The 22787-nt window shown below is 34.0% G+C and overlaps 1 protein-coding gene across 1 annotated transcript in view; it reads left to right on the top strand.

Moving 5' to 3' along the window:
- LOC110019628 (pre-mRNA cleavage factor Im 25 kDa subunit 2-like) overlaps positions 1-22489 on the top strand; it is a 31333-nt gene extending 8844 nt beyond the window's left edge. Inside the window, exons 3-7 of the mRNA XM_020717368.1 lie at positions 475-568; positions 651-724; positions 20536-20622; positions 20971-21081; positions 22189-22489. Of these exons, the coding sequence (XP_020573027.1) occupies positions 475-568; positions 651-724; positions 20536-20622; positions 20971-21081; positions 22189-22260 (438 nt within the window). The 3' untranslated portion in view covers positions 22261-22489. The remainder of the gene's footprint in view (positions 1-474; positions 569-650; positions 725-20535; positions 20623-20970; positions 21082-22188) is intronic.
- The last annotated feature ends 298 nt before the right edge of the window (positions 22490-22787 follow it).

Here is a 22787-nt window from a genome sequence, read left to right as displayed (position 1 = left end):
TTTTTGATGTGATATTAAAAATTTGACTGGTATAAATGTAAAAAGTAATGTTTAGGTGCTAGATACTTTGGAATTGGCTGGTATCTATGTAAATGGAACTGTTTTTATTCAACTGATAGCACTTTTAGAGATATGCTTACATTCTTAGTGATTTTGGCTATAATTGAAACATGCAACTTATACTGCTGATAAAAGAAGCTGAGCTTCTTAGCATGCCAGCCTGTCCACACCGTTTGCTTTCGCAAACTAAATTTTTATACCGTGCGATTATCATTTTGCTTCTTTGAATGGCTGAGTTATGGACTGTCTGTTTCAATTTCCTCCTTTCTTTTTAGTTGAATATTTTTTTATTGTCGTTTTTATGTTCTCATTTTCTATAATTTGTTCTGTGAGCCCCTTATCTATACACTTTTCTGCTTGGGACAGCTCCTTGATTTCAGCTTCTTATATATCAAAATTTTTTTTGACTTTTAGGTACAAGAACACAACCATCCCCATATACTGCTACTTCAAATTGGAAACACGTTTTGTAAACTTCCTGGTGGGCGCTTGAAGCCTGGAGAAAATGGTAGAGTTTGCTTTTTCCGCTAAAATTAATGTACCTGTATATTTGTTTTACCAAGTTTAACTAGTTTGAGTGAACATCAAAGAAATTGAGGGCTTAAAGAGGAAGTTGTCTAGCAAACTTGCAGCGAATTCATCCGTTCACCAGCCAAACTGGCAAGTATGGTTTTTCATTCAGATAGTCACTCATGGTGTTATTTCAAATTTTTTTGTTCATTTAAAATTTAGTGACAACAGTAGTTAAACTCTAGATCTTATATGTTTGGCATTTGAAGCAACTTCATGAAACATAGGGAGCTGTATAAATGACTTGGCATATGTTTTTTGTATTAGCATGGCTGATTGATGATCCCATTGAAAACTTCTTTGCTAGTATTATAGGAGGGTGAACTCTTTTTAACATGCACATGCAATCATTCATATATAAATTATTTTCACTTGCATTCATCATAAAATGTATTATTTCTCTATGAGATACCATGCTTGTCTGCTAATCATCATGTGTTATCATGTAAAAGTCTATATTTTATGCTGTAACGATTTAATGCTTTTTTTAAAGAGAACAACTGTATATGCATTCTTAAAATAATAATAATTTATGTTTCATTATTTTTACAATATAACTGATCAATTGCAAAGAATCAGTTAACAGAAGTCTTAAATGAAGAACTTGAATAACAACATGCCAGTTAAATGCATGTGATCTACAATCACAAAACTATAATGAAATTCATAAATGTATTACTTACTCTAATTTCACTTTAAAGTTTCAATGTTTGAATCACAAGCTTGTCATTTTGATACCTTCTACTCTTGCGATAACAAATAACCTATAAACTACAAAATCCATATATAAGATTTATGAAAAAACAACTAACCAAATTTTTTAATTCTCTTGACATCACTTTAACCTACTCAGGTTATAATTAATTGCTCTATCAATTTTATCACTATTCGAATTAATTCAAATATAACAATTGATTTGAAATTATTCTCATTTAACCAAAAGCTCAACTTTTTTTTTTTAATTCTAACTGATGTAATTATAACTTCTATAAATGAGAGTTTATTTTCAACTTACATGATTTTCAGATATCAATGGTATAATTTAAATTTTCATTATTTATAAGAACATTTGACATTAAAAAATACTATAATAATAATCAACTATTTCTTATGTTGTTGAATGATTTATCATTGTATTAAATTAATTTATGAACATTGAATCAATGCAAAGAGTTTGCATTTAAGAATTCATAATAAAGTTTGAAGATAATTCCACATTTAAGGTAATTTAAGTCTAAGTTCATGTATGTATTAGTCATATAATTTTTACTATTTATATTTGACAATATGTTACCAACCATAAAACGTTTTACAACTATCTAAATTTTTAATATCTTGCATTTGATGGTTCATATATAGTATTTCTCTTTACTTTATTGTCCACGAATAATGTTATATTTGATGCTGAATTTATGTGAAAACTTAAATAAATAGATATAATATATTATTTTAAGTTTAGCATTCATTAAAGCAAAATAAAATTGAATTTCACTAAACCAAAACATCACTATGCTTCCAAGGCTAAAAAAAAAAAAAAAAAAAACTATATCTATGATTAGAATTTTTTTTATCTTCATGCAGAAATGTACCAATTTCGGCTTCATCTTCTTGGCATTCTAGGCTTGTGATGCTCAACCTTATTTTGAACTTATATGCTTGCTTGATTGAGCCCACCTTGATCTTCAAGAACCAACTCCGTGCAGCTCACTTCCAGCTTCTCTTTGAGTACAACTCAAGCTCCCCACTTCTTCGCTTCCTTCTTCAATCTCTAGGAAGTTGAAACCGCTTCACCTCCTTTGTTCAATTTGTTCTCGAATGCCGCATGCCAACATCTTTGCCCGTTCGTTTACCCCCAGGCTCATGATGATCCTGTAACGATCATGCAAAAGACAAAACACCATATGACGTTGTCTAATGATCGATTGCTTGCACATGCCCCAGCTCACATGACATCTCACTCTCGCACAAAGACTTCACACTCGTTTTCTTTGTCTCCTGTTCTTTCTCCACTTATTGTTGCGCATCTCATTCAATGAATCAATCCCCCTATCTCTTATATGCTGCACTTTCAGCTCATGTCTCCCCTTTGTTTTCGCCTTCGTCTTCTTCGCTTTATGTGAACTAACAATTGCCCGGTCAGTTCTATCATTATTAGTTGGTTCAATTTCTTTTCTTTTTTTGAGGAGGCGGTTGGGTTATTACATGCAACTTTTGTGACATCTATTGAAGGCACGGAAAAGAAAATAGATTTCGGTGGTTTGGATATGTACAATGCATGATAAACTATGCACGAGTAGATACGATTAGTTTTAGAGAATTCGATGGAAGAATCATAAATCTATAATAAGATGTTCAGATGTTGTTCAAAATGATTGAGTAAAATTCTCAATGCCTTAGATAACACTAAACTAGAATAGATGAAAAATGAGGATTCATAAAGTTGGCTCCAAATAGTTTGGATGATGAATGTTTTAGTTTTTTTTATTGTAATGAATGCAAAGCTGTAGTTCTAATCGTCCAATAATTTTGAAGTGAGCCAGTAGCAATTGAATTGAAATCTTTTTTCGATGAGATTTAAGAAACCATGAATCAAGAGTTTGAGAAGTGCATAACAATCTAACCCTAGGAACTTTGGATCTATAAAAAATGAGGTCATTCCAAGCTCTTTTGTTCCTTATGGTTGATGCTCTATTTAGATCTTCAGTTGTAGCCATTTTTAACTTTCACTCCAGCTGAAGATCAAATAGTAGAATTATGCAAGAAGATTCACATATAAAGATTGTTGAGCATCTAAAATGAAATGAGAACTGGACTGCTGGCAGTAATTTCAGTGTTTCATTCAAGCTTTAAAAGTGTTTTTGCTATCAACTAAGGAGATTTACGAAGTTGATTCTTTTATAGGGGCAATACCTACTACATGAATATCCACAAGCTATTAAGATCCAAGTAAAAGGGTCAACAAGATTGTGTCTCAACATGCTTTATGCTTCACAAACACAGCTTGCATTTGCATCTATGGTAAGGTGGATAGATGTTGTTAAAAATGATTGACTAAAAGTCTTAACACCTAGGTAACACTCAACTAGAATAGATGAGAAATTAGGATTGATAAGGTTGGCTCCAAATGGTTTGGATGATGAATGTCTTGTTTTTTTTTATTGTAATGAATGCAAACCTTTAGATCTACTCATCCAAATAATCACAAGTGAACCATAAGAAATTGAATTAAAAATTTTCCTTAGATAAGCTTTAAGAAACCATGAATCAAGAGTTTGACAAGTGCATAACAAACCCTAGAAACTTTGGATCATTCCATGTTCTTTTGTTCCTTATGGTTGATACTCCATCTAGATCTTCAGTTATAGTTATGCTTAATTTGCACTCCAGTTGAAGATCAAATAAAAGATTTGTGCAAGAAGATTCAAATATAAAAATTGTTGAGTATCTAAAATGAAAAGAGAACTGGATCTGTTGGTAGTGATTTCACTGGTTCATTCAAGCTTTACATTTAGAAGACATTGCATCTTGGTGAAAGAAGAATATTCTTAAAAGAGTTTTTGCTATCAACTAAGGAGATGTGTGAAGTTGATTCTATATAGGGGCAATACCTGCCACACGAATCTCCAGAAGCTATTAAGATCGAAGTAAAAGGGCCAACAAGATTGTGCATCAACATGCTTTTTGTTTTACAAACATAACTTGCATTTGCATTTATGGTAAGATGGATAGATGCTGTTAAAAATGATTGAATAAAAGTCTAAACGCCTTAGATAACACTCAACTAGAATAGATGAAAAATGTGGGTTCATAAAGTTGGCTCCAAATAGTTTGAATGATGAATGTCTTGGTTTTTTTTAATTGTAATGAATGCAAAACCTTAGATCTAGTCATCCAAATAATCACAAGTGAACCATAAGAAATTGATATGAAAAGTTTCTTTAGATGAGCTTTAAGAAGCCATGAATCAAGAGTTTGAGAAGTGCATAACAATCTAACGCTAGTAACTTTGGATCTATAAAGAATGAGGTCTTTCCAAGTTCTTTTGTTCCTTATGGTTGATGCTCCATCTAGATCTTCAGTTTTGGCCATGCTTAATTTTCACTCCACTTGAAAATCAAATAAAAGAGTCGTGCAAGAAGATTCAAATATAAAGATTGTTCAGTATCTAAATTGAAAAGAGAACTGAATCTGCTGGTAGTGATTTCAGTGGTAATTGCTGATTTCTTGATTTTCTTTATTAATGCTCACCCATTGAAGTTTAAGTTTCTCTTGACCACCATTCACAAATCATAAGCAATTAGTTATTGCTTACTATCCAAATTCGTTTAGAGGAAATGAAGAGAATTCGAACAATAAATTTTTGAAAGTGCAGGATGAACTATGTTAACGTAGGTTTCAAGAATCTTCACCACTTATTGAATTAAATGGAATCATAGATGTTTGATGTATCATGGAAGGCTTATGATGAGTATGGATAAGAGTTTAATTTGCGTTCAAAGAAGCTCTATTAAATTTTGTACTCTCATATAATTAAAGATACTGAACAAAATGAGTGGCTATTTTGCCTTAAAAATGGATTTCCTTTTCCCTAGAATGGATTTATCACATAGTTAATTATTTACTTCTTTAGCTTAGAAGGAAAGAAATATCAATACTTGAGAATTCATAAAGTTATAGGAGAATGTTGGACCATAGAAAATTCAACATTTGTTATGGATGTAAAATTTAGTGATGAAAAGAATGCAATCTCTCCCTCAATAAGTGTGTGTGTGCGCATATATATATATATATATATTTGAAAAGACAAAATTCATTAATATAAAAGAGATGATACAAAGGTTTTAGTGAGTGGGTACAAAGAACCCACTCATAGGGATTACAACTTACTCGAATGGAAACATAAACCACATAAAATCCCCAAAAATATAAAAAAAAAGAAGAAAACAACTCCTAATCATGGTGGGTGTAGACGGTGGATTTACCGCTTCTCCTTCCCCTGGATCTAGGTAGGGAGTCCAACAACATACTGAGATGTGGGCTTCCGTCCGAAACTATGAGACAGTCATCCTGAGAATTACTGAGATCTAGCATTCCTTTTTTCTTCTTCCTAGATTTGTAAACCTGCCAAACATCTGCCAGAGGTAATTTCGTCTGAACAATAGGTGGCTCTTTAAAAAATAGGTGGATCTTCGATGGAGAGCTCATCTCGGGGGGTATGTTGATCTATAAGCTGCTAATTTGACTCAACCTGCAACACACATTGATCCTAAAACTCCTCCAAAACTTAAGTACCCTCTTCTCTTGCAATAGGTGGTTCCAAGACACTTCAGCTAGCATCTGTTACAACAAAATTTGTAGTATTTGTGATCTGAGGAAGAGCTGCCTCAACAACAGTAGCACTGAGGAAGAGCTGCCTCAGCAACGGTAGGCGAAAGCTGCTGATCTGGTTGGTGAGGAGTAGCCTTATGAGGCAAATTTTTATTCAACATTTCTGGAAGATTAACAAGATAGTTTCCCTGATGTGTCTGCTATACTTTCCTCCACATGAATGATGTTGTTAGGACCTACTGATCTCAAATGTGGGTGAAGCCTCAAACATTCGACAAGAGTGTGCTCAAACAATTTACAGTGATTGCAGTACTAGAGTCTTTGTTCTGCAATAATTGGCTGCCAATACCCATTGTGGGCAGTACCAAGTCATATTTCGTCCACATCAGAGAGTTTAATATCCATTTCAACAATAATTCTTGCAACCGAAGGTCTGGTTAGATTGAAGGTGAGTGTATCCAATTTTATAGGTTTCTCTAGTGCAACTCCAATAAAATAGAGGACTTAGTGATTGAAGTAATGCAACTTTAGACCAGGTAGTTTAAATCAGATTGGAACTATAGGTGGTTTTTTGCTAGGGTCAAATTCAGGAGATCATTTAAACAATTTCATATATTTCCCATCTATTGTCATAAACTTTTTGAAAAATATTTTGGCGTAGTCTTCCATTTTAGATAATTGTATCATCACATATCTCCCATCAAAGAAGTCAATCTCCCAAAGTCTTAATAGTTTTAGATCTTCAAAAGACTTTCGAACGATATCCATTTTAGGATGTCCCAATTGGAACTTCCCAATGAGGGTGAATTTGCACTTGTTAACCAGGTTGAAAACTTCAACATCAGAGAATAATAGAGCCAGTTTGCCACTCTTCCTACACATCTTCTTGAAAAGGTTGCAGTCGTCTTGGCCTCCGAATGATTCATGATAAACCCAAGGGAAAATTTGATCCATTGATCCCACAGAGCCAACCATATCAGCATAAGAAGCCTTCCCAAGGTTTAAAACTGAAGCAGTCAGTGGTTGAGGAGGAACAGAAGCCATAGAGCTGAGAGTCGAACAGCGGGTAGCTCCTGGGTTTGAGTCGTGACTTTAACCAAAGCTCTTTGCTGCTCGATCCGCAGAGCAGGGATCAAGCGACACGTCTCAGGAAGGATCGCGACACTGTGCTGTTCGCCGCTACCTTTTCAGTGAGCTCGTGAGACGATCCAGAAAATGACGCGATCAAACGAACGATACTGAAGAGCGAAACAAAGCGAACGAGCGAGAGGCTGGGGGCACGGCAATGCGATCCGCCACCCTTCTTCTTGGAGCAGGAGTCCATGAAACGCTGCGGCTACAGATGAAGAGCAAAAATTGGTATTCAGGGAAAGATTTTAAAGCAAGATTTATTGGAATTTAAACTTAAATCATAATTTATGTGAATTGAAATGATAGCTGTGCTATAAATATTCATTTGGAGATTACGGAAGTGCCTTGATGTAAATTTTATCCACGTGAGAAGAGTTTGGCGTGCAAGTGAAGAGATTGAAATATTATTGAAAAGGAAAGTGTTATTTCATTGAGTTGAAAAGGCAATGATAATGTGATGTGTATAATATAAAGAAGCCAAATGCAATAAAGGAGTATCAAAAGTTGATTTTGCAACATTAATGATTTGTAAAGTAGGTTAGATAAAACGGAGAAAAGTAGATGTTTCATATGGTTAGGATAAATGCAGGAGGTCATGGACTTGGATCGTGTTGTTTTATGTAAAATATAATGGGATTTTATTTCAAATGTTAGAGAATTTCAGGAAAGTTACAAATATTATAATAATATCCCATGTCAGAGCGTTAAGAAGGTTATTTTTTTGTAAGAAAAACAAATCTTGAGTGCAGCCCATTTGGCCTTGTTGTTGGATGCTTTGTCTCCAACTGTAAGGTATTTTGTTCAAGGCCTAGCATATATGGATGTGCATGAGTTAAAAAATGAGATAAATTATAAATTAAAGTTAATACTGAAAACAATGTTTAGTTAGTTATAGATTGGTGTGATCAACAATTTTCTTACTTGGAAGAATTATTCAAATGCTAAAAAGGCATTGAAACCATGATGTTTGATGGTGCATATAATTCATGGTGTAATTAGGGCAGGCAAATTTTTCAAAAAACTTTATATTGACATGAGAAGTGACATAGTTCACCCAAATTCCTTATGTATTCATCTCAGACTTCTGTAATTTCCTCCAACTCCATTTTTAATATGAGTTTAAGATCTTGAAGGGTTGGATCCAAAATTTTCACTGACTTTTGAGAACAGTTATTGAAGTTCTTTGGTAATCACCAAATTCAAAGTACGAATTTGCTTATTCTTGATTCTTAAATATTTTTCTCTTCTTTTCAAGTTCTCATGTGTAGCAATCTTCCCAGAAAGAGATACAACTCATGCCTAAGTTTCATTTATTTTTTTTATTTTCTTGATTTTATTATATTTCTTATTTGAATTTGAAGGTGCACACTGACACTCCAATACTATTTTCATTTCTTACCATGTTCTCCCAAGTTAGTATTCTCAGGCCCAAGTTTCTTTCAAATGTATATGTAAACCTGATTATGGTTGATGATATTCACATTGATAAGGGGATACTTTAGTTTTGTGAAACTAAAAAAAAATCAACAAAGAATGCTTATCTATTTTTAAGGTTATCAAAGAAAAATAGGATGTAACAATGTGACTTTTAGATTATTATTATTAATATTGGTTATTCATATGATGAATATGATAGTTAATTAAACTGGCATTAAGGAGTGCCTATAAAGGACGTTGAAAATTTTAAAGATATGCACGAGGGTGGAACAAATAGTACAAAATTTAGATGAATATGTACATCAGCTTTTTCATGTTTATGATTGATCATGGATGTGCTTGCCTTGGATATTTGAAGAGAGATGCCTTAGGTTATATTTTTTACCAAATGATACAGTTCTGCAAGCAAGACTGGTTATTGAACAAAGAGGAGGTAGATAAATTTAAAATAAAAACATTAGTTGCTAAGGATTAGTAAATAATGATTAAGCAAATGATTGAAACTTTATGGGAGATAACAAGATGATATGAGTCAATAATAATAAATGTCTTGGTAATTTTCATTTGAATTGGTTTATCTTTAGGTTTGACTTTGAGCACGACAATTGATCAAATCTAGATGGCTTATCGATTGGTCAAACAATTAATCTAGACTTATTATAATCTATTTAAGAGTTTATTGACCTTGATGCTAAATTTTTAGGTTCATTTTAGCTTGGTTAAATATTCCAATTAATTCCACTTGGTGGATTCAAGATTGGTTTTCTCAGCCAACCAAATTAATAAGTTTTAAGTCATGCCTGATTCATATCCCTCAAATATTTGAGATTGCCTCAAACATCCTCAAGCTTCCTTGACATAAGGTTAGGTTTGACTTTAATTTGAGGCTGATATAATTCGAGTCAACTCAAATTTGCTCCCATTCTATAAAATCTAGTTCACTAATGAATTACTTTAGGGCTAACTTATCCTCGCTCAAATCCCAAAGCTTGATTAATCCTTACAGATTTTGAAGACAAATTTGACTGTTATTCAATTCAATTATGCTTTAATTGAAGGTCAAATGGTGTTAAAGTACAATTATTTTGTGACTTTCATTGATTGTTTTTCTCGTGTTACTTGGTTATATTTGATGATAAATAAAAGTGATGTGTTTGTCTGCTTTAAAGTCTTTCACAGGGCGATTCAGACTTAATACAGTGTTGTAGTGAAGGTATTAAAGTTTGATAATGGGATAAAGTATACTAACAAGGTGTTTGGAGAATACTTGTTAGCCCGAGGGATACATCATTAAACCTCATGTTCATACACATCGACACAAAAGGGAGTGGCGGAAAGGAAGAATAGACACCTTCTAGAGTAGCTTGAAACATGATGATCACATTGAATTTTTAAAAGCACTTGTGGGGGAAAACAATTTTGACAAGTGTTGGATTGAAAGTCTCATTGTCAGATGTTTGAAAGCGATAATAGTGAGATTCTTCCATTGAAGGTATTTGGATGTGTATGCTTTGTGAAAGACAATAAGCCATCTATAGGAAAATTGGATCTCAGAGCGGTGAAATATGTGTTTGTGGGCTATTCTGCTACTTAAAAGGGTTATGTATGCTGGAACCAGATCAAGAAGAGACTCTTTGTGAGTGCGTCATTCAGAAAGAAATTTTTGGTGGTATAATTTATACTCCTCCATCTGCTCCCCCCCACACGTTGAGGACCTCCTCCAACAATACAAGACATCCTCCTGATCGTTTTGGGAGGGAACTTGACATTGCAAACTTTGTTTTTTATTTTAACATTTCACTTTTGCATGGAGCATTCATTGCATCATTGGACTCTGTCTTTATACCTAAGTGTTGGCAGGTTGCTGAAGAGGATCGTAAGTGACAAACGAAGATGCATGAAGAAATTGAAGCTCTTAATACAAAACCAAACATAAGAGATCTTACTACGACCAACCAAGAAGAAGGCAGTTGGATGCAAGTGAATCTTCACAATAAAACAATCTCCAGAAAGGATGACCGAGATGTACAAAGCACTACTAGTGGCAAAAGGGTACATTCAAATGCATGACATTGACTATGATGAAATCTTTGCACCAGTAACAAAGATGAGCACAGTGAAAACACTGGTTTCTCTGACAATGAATAGTGAATGAAGGTTACACCAACCTGATGTGAAATATGTTTTTCTTCATGGGAAGCTATTAAGGAGGTATATGTGGAGATACCACCAGGATTCAACATATCCCAGACAGTGGCAAGGTGCGTAGGCTCAGGAAGTCACTATATGACTTGAAACAGTCTCCTTGAGTCTAATTTGACAAGTTTAGGATGACGATTGTTGACATGGGATATCAACAGATTAATGCAGACCTCACAATGCTCTTTCTGGAATATAAATGTCACGCTACCATACTTTTTGTGTTGTGAATGACATAATTATTATTGGTGATGATAAGACAAAGATTGTTTAACTGAAGGGAAGATTGAGGAAGCAATATGAGGTAAGGATTTGAGATAATTCAGATATTTTTTTGGGATTGTGGTGGCTCATGGACTTGAGGCGATGGTCCTATCCATGAGAAAATATGTGCTTGATCTTCTCACAGAGACAAATATGCGCGGAGGGGGGAGGGAGATGCAAACGTACAATATCTCCAATTGATAAGAAGGTTAAACTCAGTATAGAGACAGGTGAATCAGTTGATCGTGAGAGGTACCTGAGGTTGGTGGGTCGCCTAATCTATCTATTACACACTCAATCCAATATTTCTTTTGCAGTAAGTGTGGTGAGCCGCTATATGCATGTTCAAGGGCCATATGAATGCAGTGTATCAGATTCTGCGGTATTTGAAGTGTGCACCCGAAAAATGGTAGATATTAAGGAAGAATGGGCATGTTGATATTGAGGGCTTTGGTGATTTTGACTTGGCACATTGTGCTGATGACAAACAATTTACATTAGGATACTTTATGTTTGTAGGTGGCAACTTGGTCTCATGGAAGAGCAAGAAACTGTCAGTTGTAGTAAAATCAACAGCGGAAGCAGAATACAGGGCTATGACATTAGGAGTTCCTGACATGATGTGGCTGAAAGCTTTGCTGGTTGAATTCAATGTAGATCAGGGAACTCAAAATGAAGTTGTGATGTGACAAGTCGGCAATCAACATTGCTAACAACCTGGTGGAACACGATAGAAATAAACATGTGGAGATTGATAGATTCTTCGTCAATGAGAAACTGAATAATAGATTGTTGGAATTAATTCATGTAGCTACTGGAGAACAGACGACTAACTGCCTCAATTAAAGGGCTTAGCTCAGTGGAGTTAACAAGATTATGTGACAAGATGGGCTCTGTGAATATCTTTCGCCCACCTTGCAGGGGGGGGGGGGGGGGGGGGGGGGGGTGGGTGGGGGGGGGTTTGTGGGTGTTGAGATTTATATCTAATGTAGGGTTTTATTTGTAAATAGAAGTTGTCTAGGAGTTTATTTGTAAATGTTGTTTGAATCTATATAAGCCAAAATGTTTATGAAATGAGTAAGTTTAATTGCAAAGTCATTCCAATTAAAACCATCATCACGGTATGTTTTTTGCTGGCCTAACCAGCTCATTCGCCATTCAGAAAGGACCTTTAGATGTTACTAAAGCTGTGACTTTTTTTTACGAATTCATCACATCGCCTTTGCCATCATTTTCTTACCTATCTCATTGTATTGTCACATCACATAACCTATCCAAAATTTTGAAGCCAACCTTCTTACATGAATCAGGGAACGCAGTGCCCATTCCTTTCACATTATGGCATCACATGATCTACCTGTCACTATCACTATAGTATTACAAGCCTATATGGGCCACAACATTCAAATCTACTATACATAGGCAATCATTTGGATGACTCCAGGATTACTGTTCATGGACTCGCTTCTTATTCAATAACTACATTCATCATAGTAACTGCTTCATCATTTGAAGAATTACCAATCTACATCGCTAACATTTAATATGCTTTTGTAGGTTGTTGACTGCATTGATTGTTTTTTCAAGGTATATTTAAGAACCTCCATCAAGTCTAGGAGACCGGAGTGCCACCATAACCAGTCTTCTTTTCTTCTCAACTAATGTAACTGCTTGTACATGTATTTGTCTCAGGTGTATTATATCCCTGCTGCAATGACTTTCTTCTCTTCTCTTCCTCCTCAGTGCTTTTGGAAATGTAATAAATTCTTTATGGCACCCCCATTATATGTATATTTTCTTTTGCTTGCCCAAGTTAGCTTTGTAGACCAAATCACTTCATCAGTTTTCTCTATGATCTTTTGTCCTCTCTATTTCATCGTAGAGTTACTATAACACAATACCTTCTTTATTTCTCTCCTGTTCCTTTGAATGTGTCATTTCCTCTCAATTTTTTTGGGACTAGTTTTCATCATTCATGTTTCTTAGTGTTGTGTGTGGGAGAGTCTATTGCTGCTTTAAGTGAAAAAGAATCGTGATAGCAAAAAATCCTCAACATTACACCGCCCTAGATGAATCTCTTTCTTAACCGTACATCCAACTGGGTAGTTCTTTTCGTAGTATTGTCTTTGCTACCTGAAAGCAAGGTTGGTTCTAATATGTAATGTCTTTGCTAAAATATCAACCAATTCACGAAGATCGTGTAAGCCTCCTTCACTCATTAAGTTTCTCGTCCAACCACATGGGTAGGCGAATTCAAATCCAGGGTATTCTCTTTTCGCCTTTGCAAGTTTTTAGACACTCTCACGACGATCTCATCCCTGGAGATCCTTGAACATGTTGTTCCTCTGAGGTTTAAAGCTCCTCAATTACATGCAAATAAAAGCACTATTGATCCTTCTTATTACTTGCGAACCTACAAGAGCATTCTCTCTTTCCACAACATCTTTGCTGTCAAGCTTTGTCTCTTAGCTACAGCATTCAAATATGCTACTCACAAGTGTTTCAACTCTTTTTGCTATAGTATCCCCTCCTTCAAGGAGTTTTCTATTTTTTCAAGGAGTTTTCTATTTTTTTCTTTCTCAATTCTTTACTTCTTAATGACCTCTCAAGGCCTCCTAGCTGTCAATGGTGCTAGAAGGAATTCACGGAAAATTTAGTAGTAGTGTGTGAGCTGTTTAGAAGTAATTCAAATTATGATAAACCTGTTTTCGATAATATCAGAGCATCTAAATTCAAAAATTTCATATTAATATATAGGCCAAATATAAACAAAGCATAACTACAATATTTAATAAATTAAATAGTTCTAATCTTAAACATATCCATTGTTATTCCTGAAACACGAGCCTAAAAACATCTCTAAATCATGCATAACTGACAGCCTGAAGTTCTTAAAATAAATGATGTTTGTAAGATAAACTCAATAGGTGAAACTCCGCTAAACAAAATATAATGATTAAGCCACATGACACAAATATGAGCAAAGGAAGAGACATGAATAAATAAGTGTTATGTGATAACAATTCCAGACAATATACAATAGATAAGATGCTTAAAATATAATTAATATAATGGTGCTTAATATACAACAATTATAAAGTTGAATCTATACTAATAAAATGATCATGTTCACATACAAAAAATCTGTCACGTGCATATTATATTCATGTTTTTTCATAAAAGACTTTCACCTAAATTTGTAATCAGCTTACCACGATGCCTTAAAATCAATAAAGGTAAGCACAAATCCCAAAAAGATCAATAATTCTCTATTGAATCATCACCCATCACTCTTTTAGACTCGTTGGTCCGGCTAGCCAATATAAGGAAGGGCATAATACTGACACATTATTATAATCTCTGTGCACATTTCACACTTCACAGATAATTAATTAGTATGAATGCTATTACCATGATAATCATCGTTATGTATATATCAAAGACAAATTTGCAGGCATGGAAGTAAATATTTATAACTAGTGGGAACAATTGAATGTACATATCGTAGTAACATGATTACATGCAAAATATAATGATTAAATAAGCAATTTCATAATAAAATTAGCAGTAAAAGCACATCAGCAAGTATTAAGGAATACATCTTTAGCAAAAAAATGTACGTTTATGCTAAATAAAGAATCATTTACCAACAAAGATCACAAGCAGCCTTGATTGTGATGTATATCTACTTGCTTTAAAGCACAATGCTCCACAAAATTCTTCCTAATCAGTTGCATGGTTGTGTTGAAATCATTTGGTAGTCGATGATGTCCCAGCATCTTGCTCTCTCACGTGCTTCCTGCTCGAGCATCTCTCTCTCTCTCGCGTGCGAGAGTGAAAACACCGTCTTGTTGCTCTCCCTCATACAATGCTCTAAAATCTTAACTGGGATTAAAACATGTTGATGTGGTGGTGGGGAGTCCAAGTCAGGCTGATCGAACTAAAGTTGGAAAAAAAAAAGGTTATTACACTAGTATCTTTTCTGTATCAAACAAGTTGAAGGTAAAGAGTCTTCATGATAATGTTGCTCAATTCATGAGAGCCTCTCATGAAGTGATTAGAGATTGATGAGACGAGTCTCGCCAAGAATCCTCCCATCACCATAGAAGAGCATTTTAGGAAGGCATCCTAGTTTGATAGTGCTAAAGAATTTATGGGAAAATTTGATGTGCTAGCCAAATCTATCTCATGCTTTTATAACAAGAAGAGGTTCTTTGAAGAGAGCGTGGTGGATCGGTCCCAACCTATTCGTAGAAGTTACCAAAAGTTTGACTTCTATTGAAGGGGAAATTATCAGTTTAGACACCATCCCTAGGAGAAGCCAAACAAGCCCTATATTTCTACCTTCCCTAGCCTTAAGAAGTTGAGCTTTATCCCCTTCGTTGTCTTTGGTTGATGTGATGACAACCATTTATAGGGGACTATTTTTGATGGCTTGCCCCACTAAAGAAAGGCTAACCTTGATCTTCTGATGACAACCAATCAAAAGTTATAAAAAATATTTTGAGAGATTTGAATTACTTGTATGATATTATCAATAAACATTTTCAATAAGCTTCAATATTCAAAAATCTTGTAACTGTGTCACTTAGGGTTCTTGATAAATTGTAGCTTGAGATAACAAAATACATGATAATAATTAAGTAATCTTGAGGTAAAACATATTTTAATTAACATCTGCACAAAAATATCAGAAGTAGGCATATTTGATTTTTTTTGTCGATAAAATGAATGGCTAAGCATATTGGTCAAGTGGCTGAGATAATTTTAGAACAGAGTTCATTAAGTTGCTTTAATTTTACCATGTTTTTTGATGCATGTCCAAGGATACCCAGAAAGTGTGCTACTAAGCATTTGAGATTCATGTACTTTATGGAGGCGTATAATGTTTGATGGTTTCAAGGTGATTCAACCTGAGCTGTGGTCCATTAAGACAGGGTAGCAGTTCCATACTCTTCCTTGAGACGTAGGAAGACTCCCTTTAGTCTGATAATTATTTATTTATTTAGTGAAATTATGGCTAATGTTAAGGTATGTTTTAGTTTGGGAGGAGGTAGGGAGAACTCTGATTGATCTCACCCGTATCTTAACCCAGCTTCAAGTTCTGTTCCTTGTCCATGAATAATTTTTAAAGTTTGCATGGCTGACTTTCAGGTTTTTTACCCGTTCAATTGTCTCATTACACATTCTTTTAATGTCTTTGATGCTCATTTATTTTATTTTTTGTGAATATTCGATCATGATTAAATGTCTCAGTGCTTCAGTGTTACCCTGACAAAATTAGTACTAGGAAGTGTTTATGGTCATCTCACCACATCATGAAAAGAGTATGATTTTTTGTGTCAAGTATTGCGCACATTTTATTTGCCCATCTTACCATGCTAAGAAAATCATACACAATTAACGCGTAGCACTGAGGCTATGTCGTTTCCTATCATGCCAATATGCTTGTATATTAGTGTGAAGTTCTTGCAAAAGCCAACACAATTTCATAGGAGTGTGAATCTAACTAAAAATTTTATATGGCTCCTCTATGTCACACTTGTGAGGGGGACAACAGGCGTGCTTGACCTAATTTTGCTAATAAGGGCAGTTGTAGATGGTCTATCGAATTAAGGTGGAGTCAAAGTTCATCACTCCAATAAAGTTGCATAGGATATTGGAATAGTCTACAGGTGAATTTTATTCTCCTGTTGTTCCCTTGTGTGCACCTCCGTATTGTGTTTATAACAAATGTCTTGGTGACTTCTTGACAAACTATGGAGGGTGTGCGAAGAACTCAGTGTGTGCCTATAAATACATATGTGGTATATATAAAATTATATTTGCATATCCTATGTTTAAGTTGTGGATACCCTGAGTAGTTATTGGTAGGTGTGTGTTGTGATGATGTCATGTGTGGTGGCCATGTCTTCACATGCGAAAACATACATCTGGAAAGGTCATCGTGCATGAAAGTTTGTGGAGTTGATAAATTCATTGTATTTGGTGGTGCGCGTATTGTAGTCATGCTATCATGATTGTGACTACGACTAAACTGTTGAGCATACATGCATTATCAATGAGGTCTTTTTGTTCACACTCATTCAATGCTAATGAAGTAATGGCAATTGTCAGATGATTAAGGGCCCATTTGGGGCAGTGTAATAGGTGCGACGCGTTTTGAAAACGCCGCCCGAAGCGTTTGGAAAAAGTGTTGGATTGGATTATTGGAATAAGCTGTGAATTTTTTATGTTAAACGTGGTCGTGGGTTGAATCTCACGGCCCGCATTCCATTTGTCTGGTTTGACACAGCTGCCCTTGCGCTTCTTTGCGTCTCACATTCCCTAACTCCAGCTCTCCCTCTTCTCTCGGCCATCTCTCTCGCGTGCCCTTCTCTCATTCTCACCCGTCTCTCTCGGCGTTGTTGTACTACTCTTCCGCTTCTCTCCTATCCCTCGTTATTGTGCTCTGTAAGTACTTGCGGTAACTACTGATGGATTAGTTTGTATTATGCGATATTCGGCTCTCTGATTTGCAATTTGTTGGTTAGAGATTTTTGTATGCAAATTCTTTCTTGGTTATAGATTTTTGTATGCAATTTTGTATATTTCTTCATCCTTTGAGGATGACTTTGGCTTCTCACAATGAAAGTATGAATTTAACGCTCACTTTTGTCCCTCTATTTGCTTCCTTATTTCAACTGAAGAATATGGGCATTATCAATCTAATGGTTTTATGGGATTTTATGTTTGACCATCAAACCATTCGTCAGTGGTCTCTGTTATGCACTCCTATGACTGTTTGGTTTATGGTTTTCTCTGATCTGCGATTTGTGGCTTTCTTGGGTGCCCTGTTTGAAAAAAAATGAACTTGGGTGATTGATTTATACCCAACATTGTTTTCTAGCTGCTCACCTACGTAAAAAAAAATTACATAGGTAAATTTACAGGAATACATTTCAATATGGGATGCGGTTTTTGGTAATTGCTATGAACACATGAATAGATGGAAGCTTAATTTGTTCAGTTAAAATTATATAAGTTAAAACTGAATTGCACTTTGTAATGTTTGATATTGCTGCTTTGTTATTTTTATCGTATAAACATAGATCACTGTAGTGATGATATTCATGTTTTGACATGAAAGTTTGCGTGCTGGGGGTGGAGGGTGGTGGAGGTAGTGGCTGTGGGTTTGTGTTGGTAGTGAATTTTAAAATTAATATTATTATATTTTTAATTGTTATAGTATTGGTGTAGCTCCAGTGACAGACAAAATTAGAGAGAGTCGTCTTAGTTGGTTTAGTCACATTAAACGTCAACCATTTGATGATATGATTACAAGAGTAGATGTTTTAGATTCGACTTATGTTAAGAAAGGCAGAGCTAGACCTAGGAAGACTTGGGCATATTGTATAAAAAATGATCTTAATTTATTAGAATTAAATGAAAATATGATACTAAATAGGGCGCAATGGAGAAAAATGATTTTTGTAGCCGACCCGATTTAGTGGGATAAAGGTTTTGTTGTTGTTGTTTGTTGTATATTTTTAATTGTATTTTTAATAATTTTTTCTTTTTTTAGTACGTTGATACTCATTTTTATATGAGGCGTGCACCTTATTTTTTTTACTATTCTGAAGTGATATTTTACTTATCAAGTATCAAATATATTGTTATGACAATTATGTTGCAAACAACATTGCTGTATAGGAGCAAAATTGTCATTTATCCAGAAATAGCTACAAAACAACTGTTTTCCAACAACGCAAACCAAATAGCTACACAACTTATCTGGATCAGTTGTTGATCAACAGTTTATCTGGATCAGCTACTTATCAACATCTTATTAATAATCTGCAGATGTCCCAAATAGACCCTATGTGCTGCATGTGCGGTGCATATCACCCCATTTCTTCACAAACTCAAGCATGGGGTTTATTGAGTGGATGAGCTAGAGTGAGTTTTGAGAGAGAGAGAGAGAGAGAACAAAAAATGATGAAATATTCTTCCATTATTTTATTTCTCATGACAATTCTATTTATTTTAGACTTCATAAGATATATTTTAATTTACTCAAACAAGCCCTGTATTTTGTAAAAATATTTCTACATTTATTGAATTATTTTTTTTATTGATTAAATATATTTTAAAATTTTAATATTTACATTTTGAAAAATAGTTTGTTTTAATTTTATCATAGGATACATTTTTTAAGGGCCAACTTAACAAACCTTGCTATTTAGAGTTTGAAATTTGGAAAATCCAAATTAAATTTTATTTTTAAAGTAATATTTTTATCTTCAAGCACAAATTTAATTTATATTAATTTAAATTTATAAATACATAATGTTGAATCCATTGCTTCTTGTGAAAAGTATCGAGACCTCATGGATAACAACTATTGAGCATGGAGAGGAGGAGAACGAGAGAAAGTTATAGTGAATCATAGGGAGATTTCAATGTTTAGATAGGCTAAGTAACGGCTCAAGAACCTGATTACGTCATGCTTGCACTTAATTAGTGTCTATTTTTTATAGGTGGGGGTCAAAGCCGATAGTATGAGATGTGCTAAAGGATAACAAGTGTAAAACATGAGTGGACTCTTATGTTGCGGGCAAGTTTGACTCTTAGTTGCTCACTAGATGTGAATGTAAGACGAGTTTTGAGCAAGAGGACAATTATCCTTAAGAAATTATGCTAGCAAGGGCCCCTTGTTGGTAAGCAAGTACACAGGATGAATAGTCAAGTATTATGACAATAAATTTGAAAAATTGTGAGCTTGGCGTGATGGTGATTTCAATTGCTTAGTATTAAGGTTAAGGGGTTATTCGGTTGGACGAAATGAGTGCATTGCATTTTTTTTGCAGGAGTTTTGCAAATCCATATGTTCACTTGAAAGAAGAACAAATGTAGCGTAAAATTACAATGCATTTAGAATTCATCATCTAATTCAATTTCAATGTATTTGAAACTTATTGGATTTGAGTGAATTCTAAATACGCCGCATTATGTAAAGTGCTATTTGCCCCCAGAACTGCCAGCCCGCCGCGTGACCCTGCCTCCACTTGCCTCCCGGCCCCGTCGTCACCATCTGCAAATGCCAACCGCTGCCGCCCTCCACCCACTTTTTTTTTTGGATGATTTGATCAATTTGACCTTGATGAATATGAATTTACCCATACACAATGCTTGACTTTTTTTATGGTTACAAACTCATGTTATACATTATTCTAAATGTTTATGGCTTTGATCACGTGCATTTACTTTGCTTGTTTGTTTTTTACCCAATAATTGAGAAAATTACTAGAATTAAATATCTATGTATTAATCTTTGTTTAGTACCCATCCAATATTTTGCTAAGGTCACATCTTTATCTCTAAGATGTTCGAGACTACTGTTGTTACAGAAATACCTGATGTTCACTTGACAGTTGATATTTAAAAGGATTATATAATTATTATATTCATATTACAACAATAATAACAACAACAAAGCCTTAATCCTACTTCGTGAGGTCGGCTACATGAATCCTTTTTCAGATTTTGTTTTCTTGTTGGCTTCAGATTGGAGAATGTGCTGCAGTCTGGTGGAGGCCAAATTTTGAAACTGTGATGTACCCATACTGTCCTCCACATATCACCAAACCGAAGGTACATTCTGTAATCTATATAGATTTAAATAGTGAAATTTACACACATCTCACAATTCTAATTTATTTACATATCTAACACTCAAAGTTTGATATTTTCAATTATATCACCTTGTTGTCATAAATCTATACATGAAAAGATGCATTTCACTTTTTGAAAAGGTAGTGATGGTATTTTAATGTGATGTTAAGGATTTGAATGGTATGCATGTAAATATGAATGCTTAGGTGTTAGATATGTAAATACATAAGAATTGTGTGTATTTATGTAAATGTCCCATATAAGTATTCAAATAAACATTGTAATGTTAGCAAAGCGTTCTTTCACCTGGAGTGAGTCTCTTTCCAGGAGTGCAAGAAACTTTTCGTTGTTCACTTGTCGGAGAGGGAATACTTTGCTGTACCGAAAAACTTGAAGCTGCTTGCTGTTCCACTGTTTGAACTTTATGACAATGTCCAGGTAATTATTTATCATTATTATTGTTTTTTTTAAGTGGTTGTCCTTTTTAGCATTCTGCGCCATTTTTATTTTGAAGATTTACTTTCATACATACCACTCGATACATATGTATTTACATATCTAACTTATAAACTTCAACTTCTACATGCATATCACCTTTCCTTTGTATTGAAAGGTATATTTTTCTTTTTAAATTATGCAGTGTGAATGTAAATGCATTATTTATTTATCGTTCAGTGCTGCACGATACAATTTTCAAATTTTTGCATAGAAATGCAAGCTGTTCCATATCATATGCTCATTAAGTTTAAAAAAAAGTATTGCTCCAAAATGTTTAGGGAATACTTTGTTGTACTGAAAAACTTGAAGCTGCTTGCTTTTCCACCCAATTCTTTTGTATTTACATGTCTAATAACTAAAATTTGATTTTTACATTCATACCACCCAAATCTTTCATATCACATAAAAAAATACCACTATTTTAAAATTTGCTTTTCATGCATAGGTAATGGTGCACATATGTAAAAATTGAAGTTTAGGTGTTAGATATGTAAATACATAAGATTTGAGTGGTATACACATGTAAATCTTAAATATATTATGTTTTGCCAAATTTTATATTATTTCATCTTAAAATGGATTGCTAATGATTGAGGTTAACATTCAGTATGGCCATTTTATTGATCACTTAACTTCACCTACTGAAATTTAACAGAAATGATCAAACCAATCTCTTATTATCAATTGCATAGCATCTCATGAAAAAAAAAAGAATGGGAAAATTTATTTGCATAGTTAGTTGTAATGATATTTTGGATGTGGTGTTAAAGATTTGAGTGGTATATAAATAAATATTAAAGTTTGGGTGCTAGGTATATATAAATGTGTAAGAATTATGTGGTATGAATGTAAATCTCCTAAAAAAAGAAAAAAAAAAAGTCAACCCTCATTTAAACTTATTATTTTACTTACTGATAAATTTTTATAATTTGTGCATTTATTTTCCTTTTATTTTAGCTTCTAGGTTGTAAGAAAGATATTTAGATGGATAGTAGTTATTTTGATTGAATTTGTCCATTTTTTAATGTAACATATTCATATTTTCAGAGATATGGCCCAGTTATATCCACCATACCGCAGCAGTTATCTAGATTTCAGTTCAAGATGGTAAATCCTTGAAAGTTTAAGGGCTTAACTGCATTTGCTCACTGATACTTCTGCAGTGGGAGTTCAAGAGGAACATTGTTGCCTTCAATTTTGGATAATTTTGATTGATTTTATCATAGTTTTTTTAACTTCCCCCAAAATATTTAAACTATAAATATGATGATTATTGTTTTGGTCTTGGTTGTTCCCATAATGAAATTGATTGTTATTGTTTTAAATTTAATTATTAAAGTAATTTATTTAATTATGAATGAATGTATGCGGATATTAGTTGTTGGAATTGGTCAGTATTTATATTTATATTTTTGGTGGTTCGATGTATTATTGTAGTGTTCATGTTTATTTGTTTGTTAATTATATTTAAATCATATGCTCATAAAATTGTAAAACTATGGGATTGAATGCATTTGATTTTCATCTAAATTCTCTCAACCAAACTCATGTTAAATAAAAGAATAATTTCTTTTTGGGTGCTGTCTGTGGGTGCTACCAACCAGTCTCTTAACTGATCATCAGGCAGGCATTTTAAATTCGTCCCA

This window comes from Phalaenopsis equestris, unplaced genomic scaffold, assembly GCF_001263595.1.
Source record: "Phalaenopsis equestris unplaced genomic scaffold, ASM126359v1 Scaffold000065, whole genome shotgun sequence".
Taxonomy (NCBI): Eukaryota; Viridiplantae; Streptophyta; class Magnoliopsida; order Asparagales; family Orchidaceae; genus Phalaenopsis; species Phalaenopsis equestris.
This window is presented reverse-complemented; position numbering and strand designations above follow the sequence as displayed.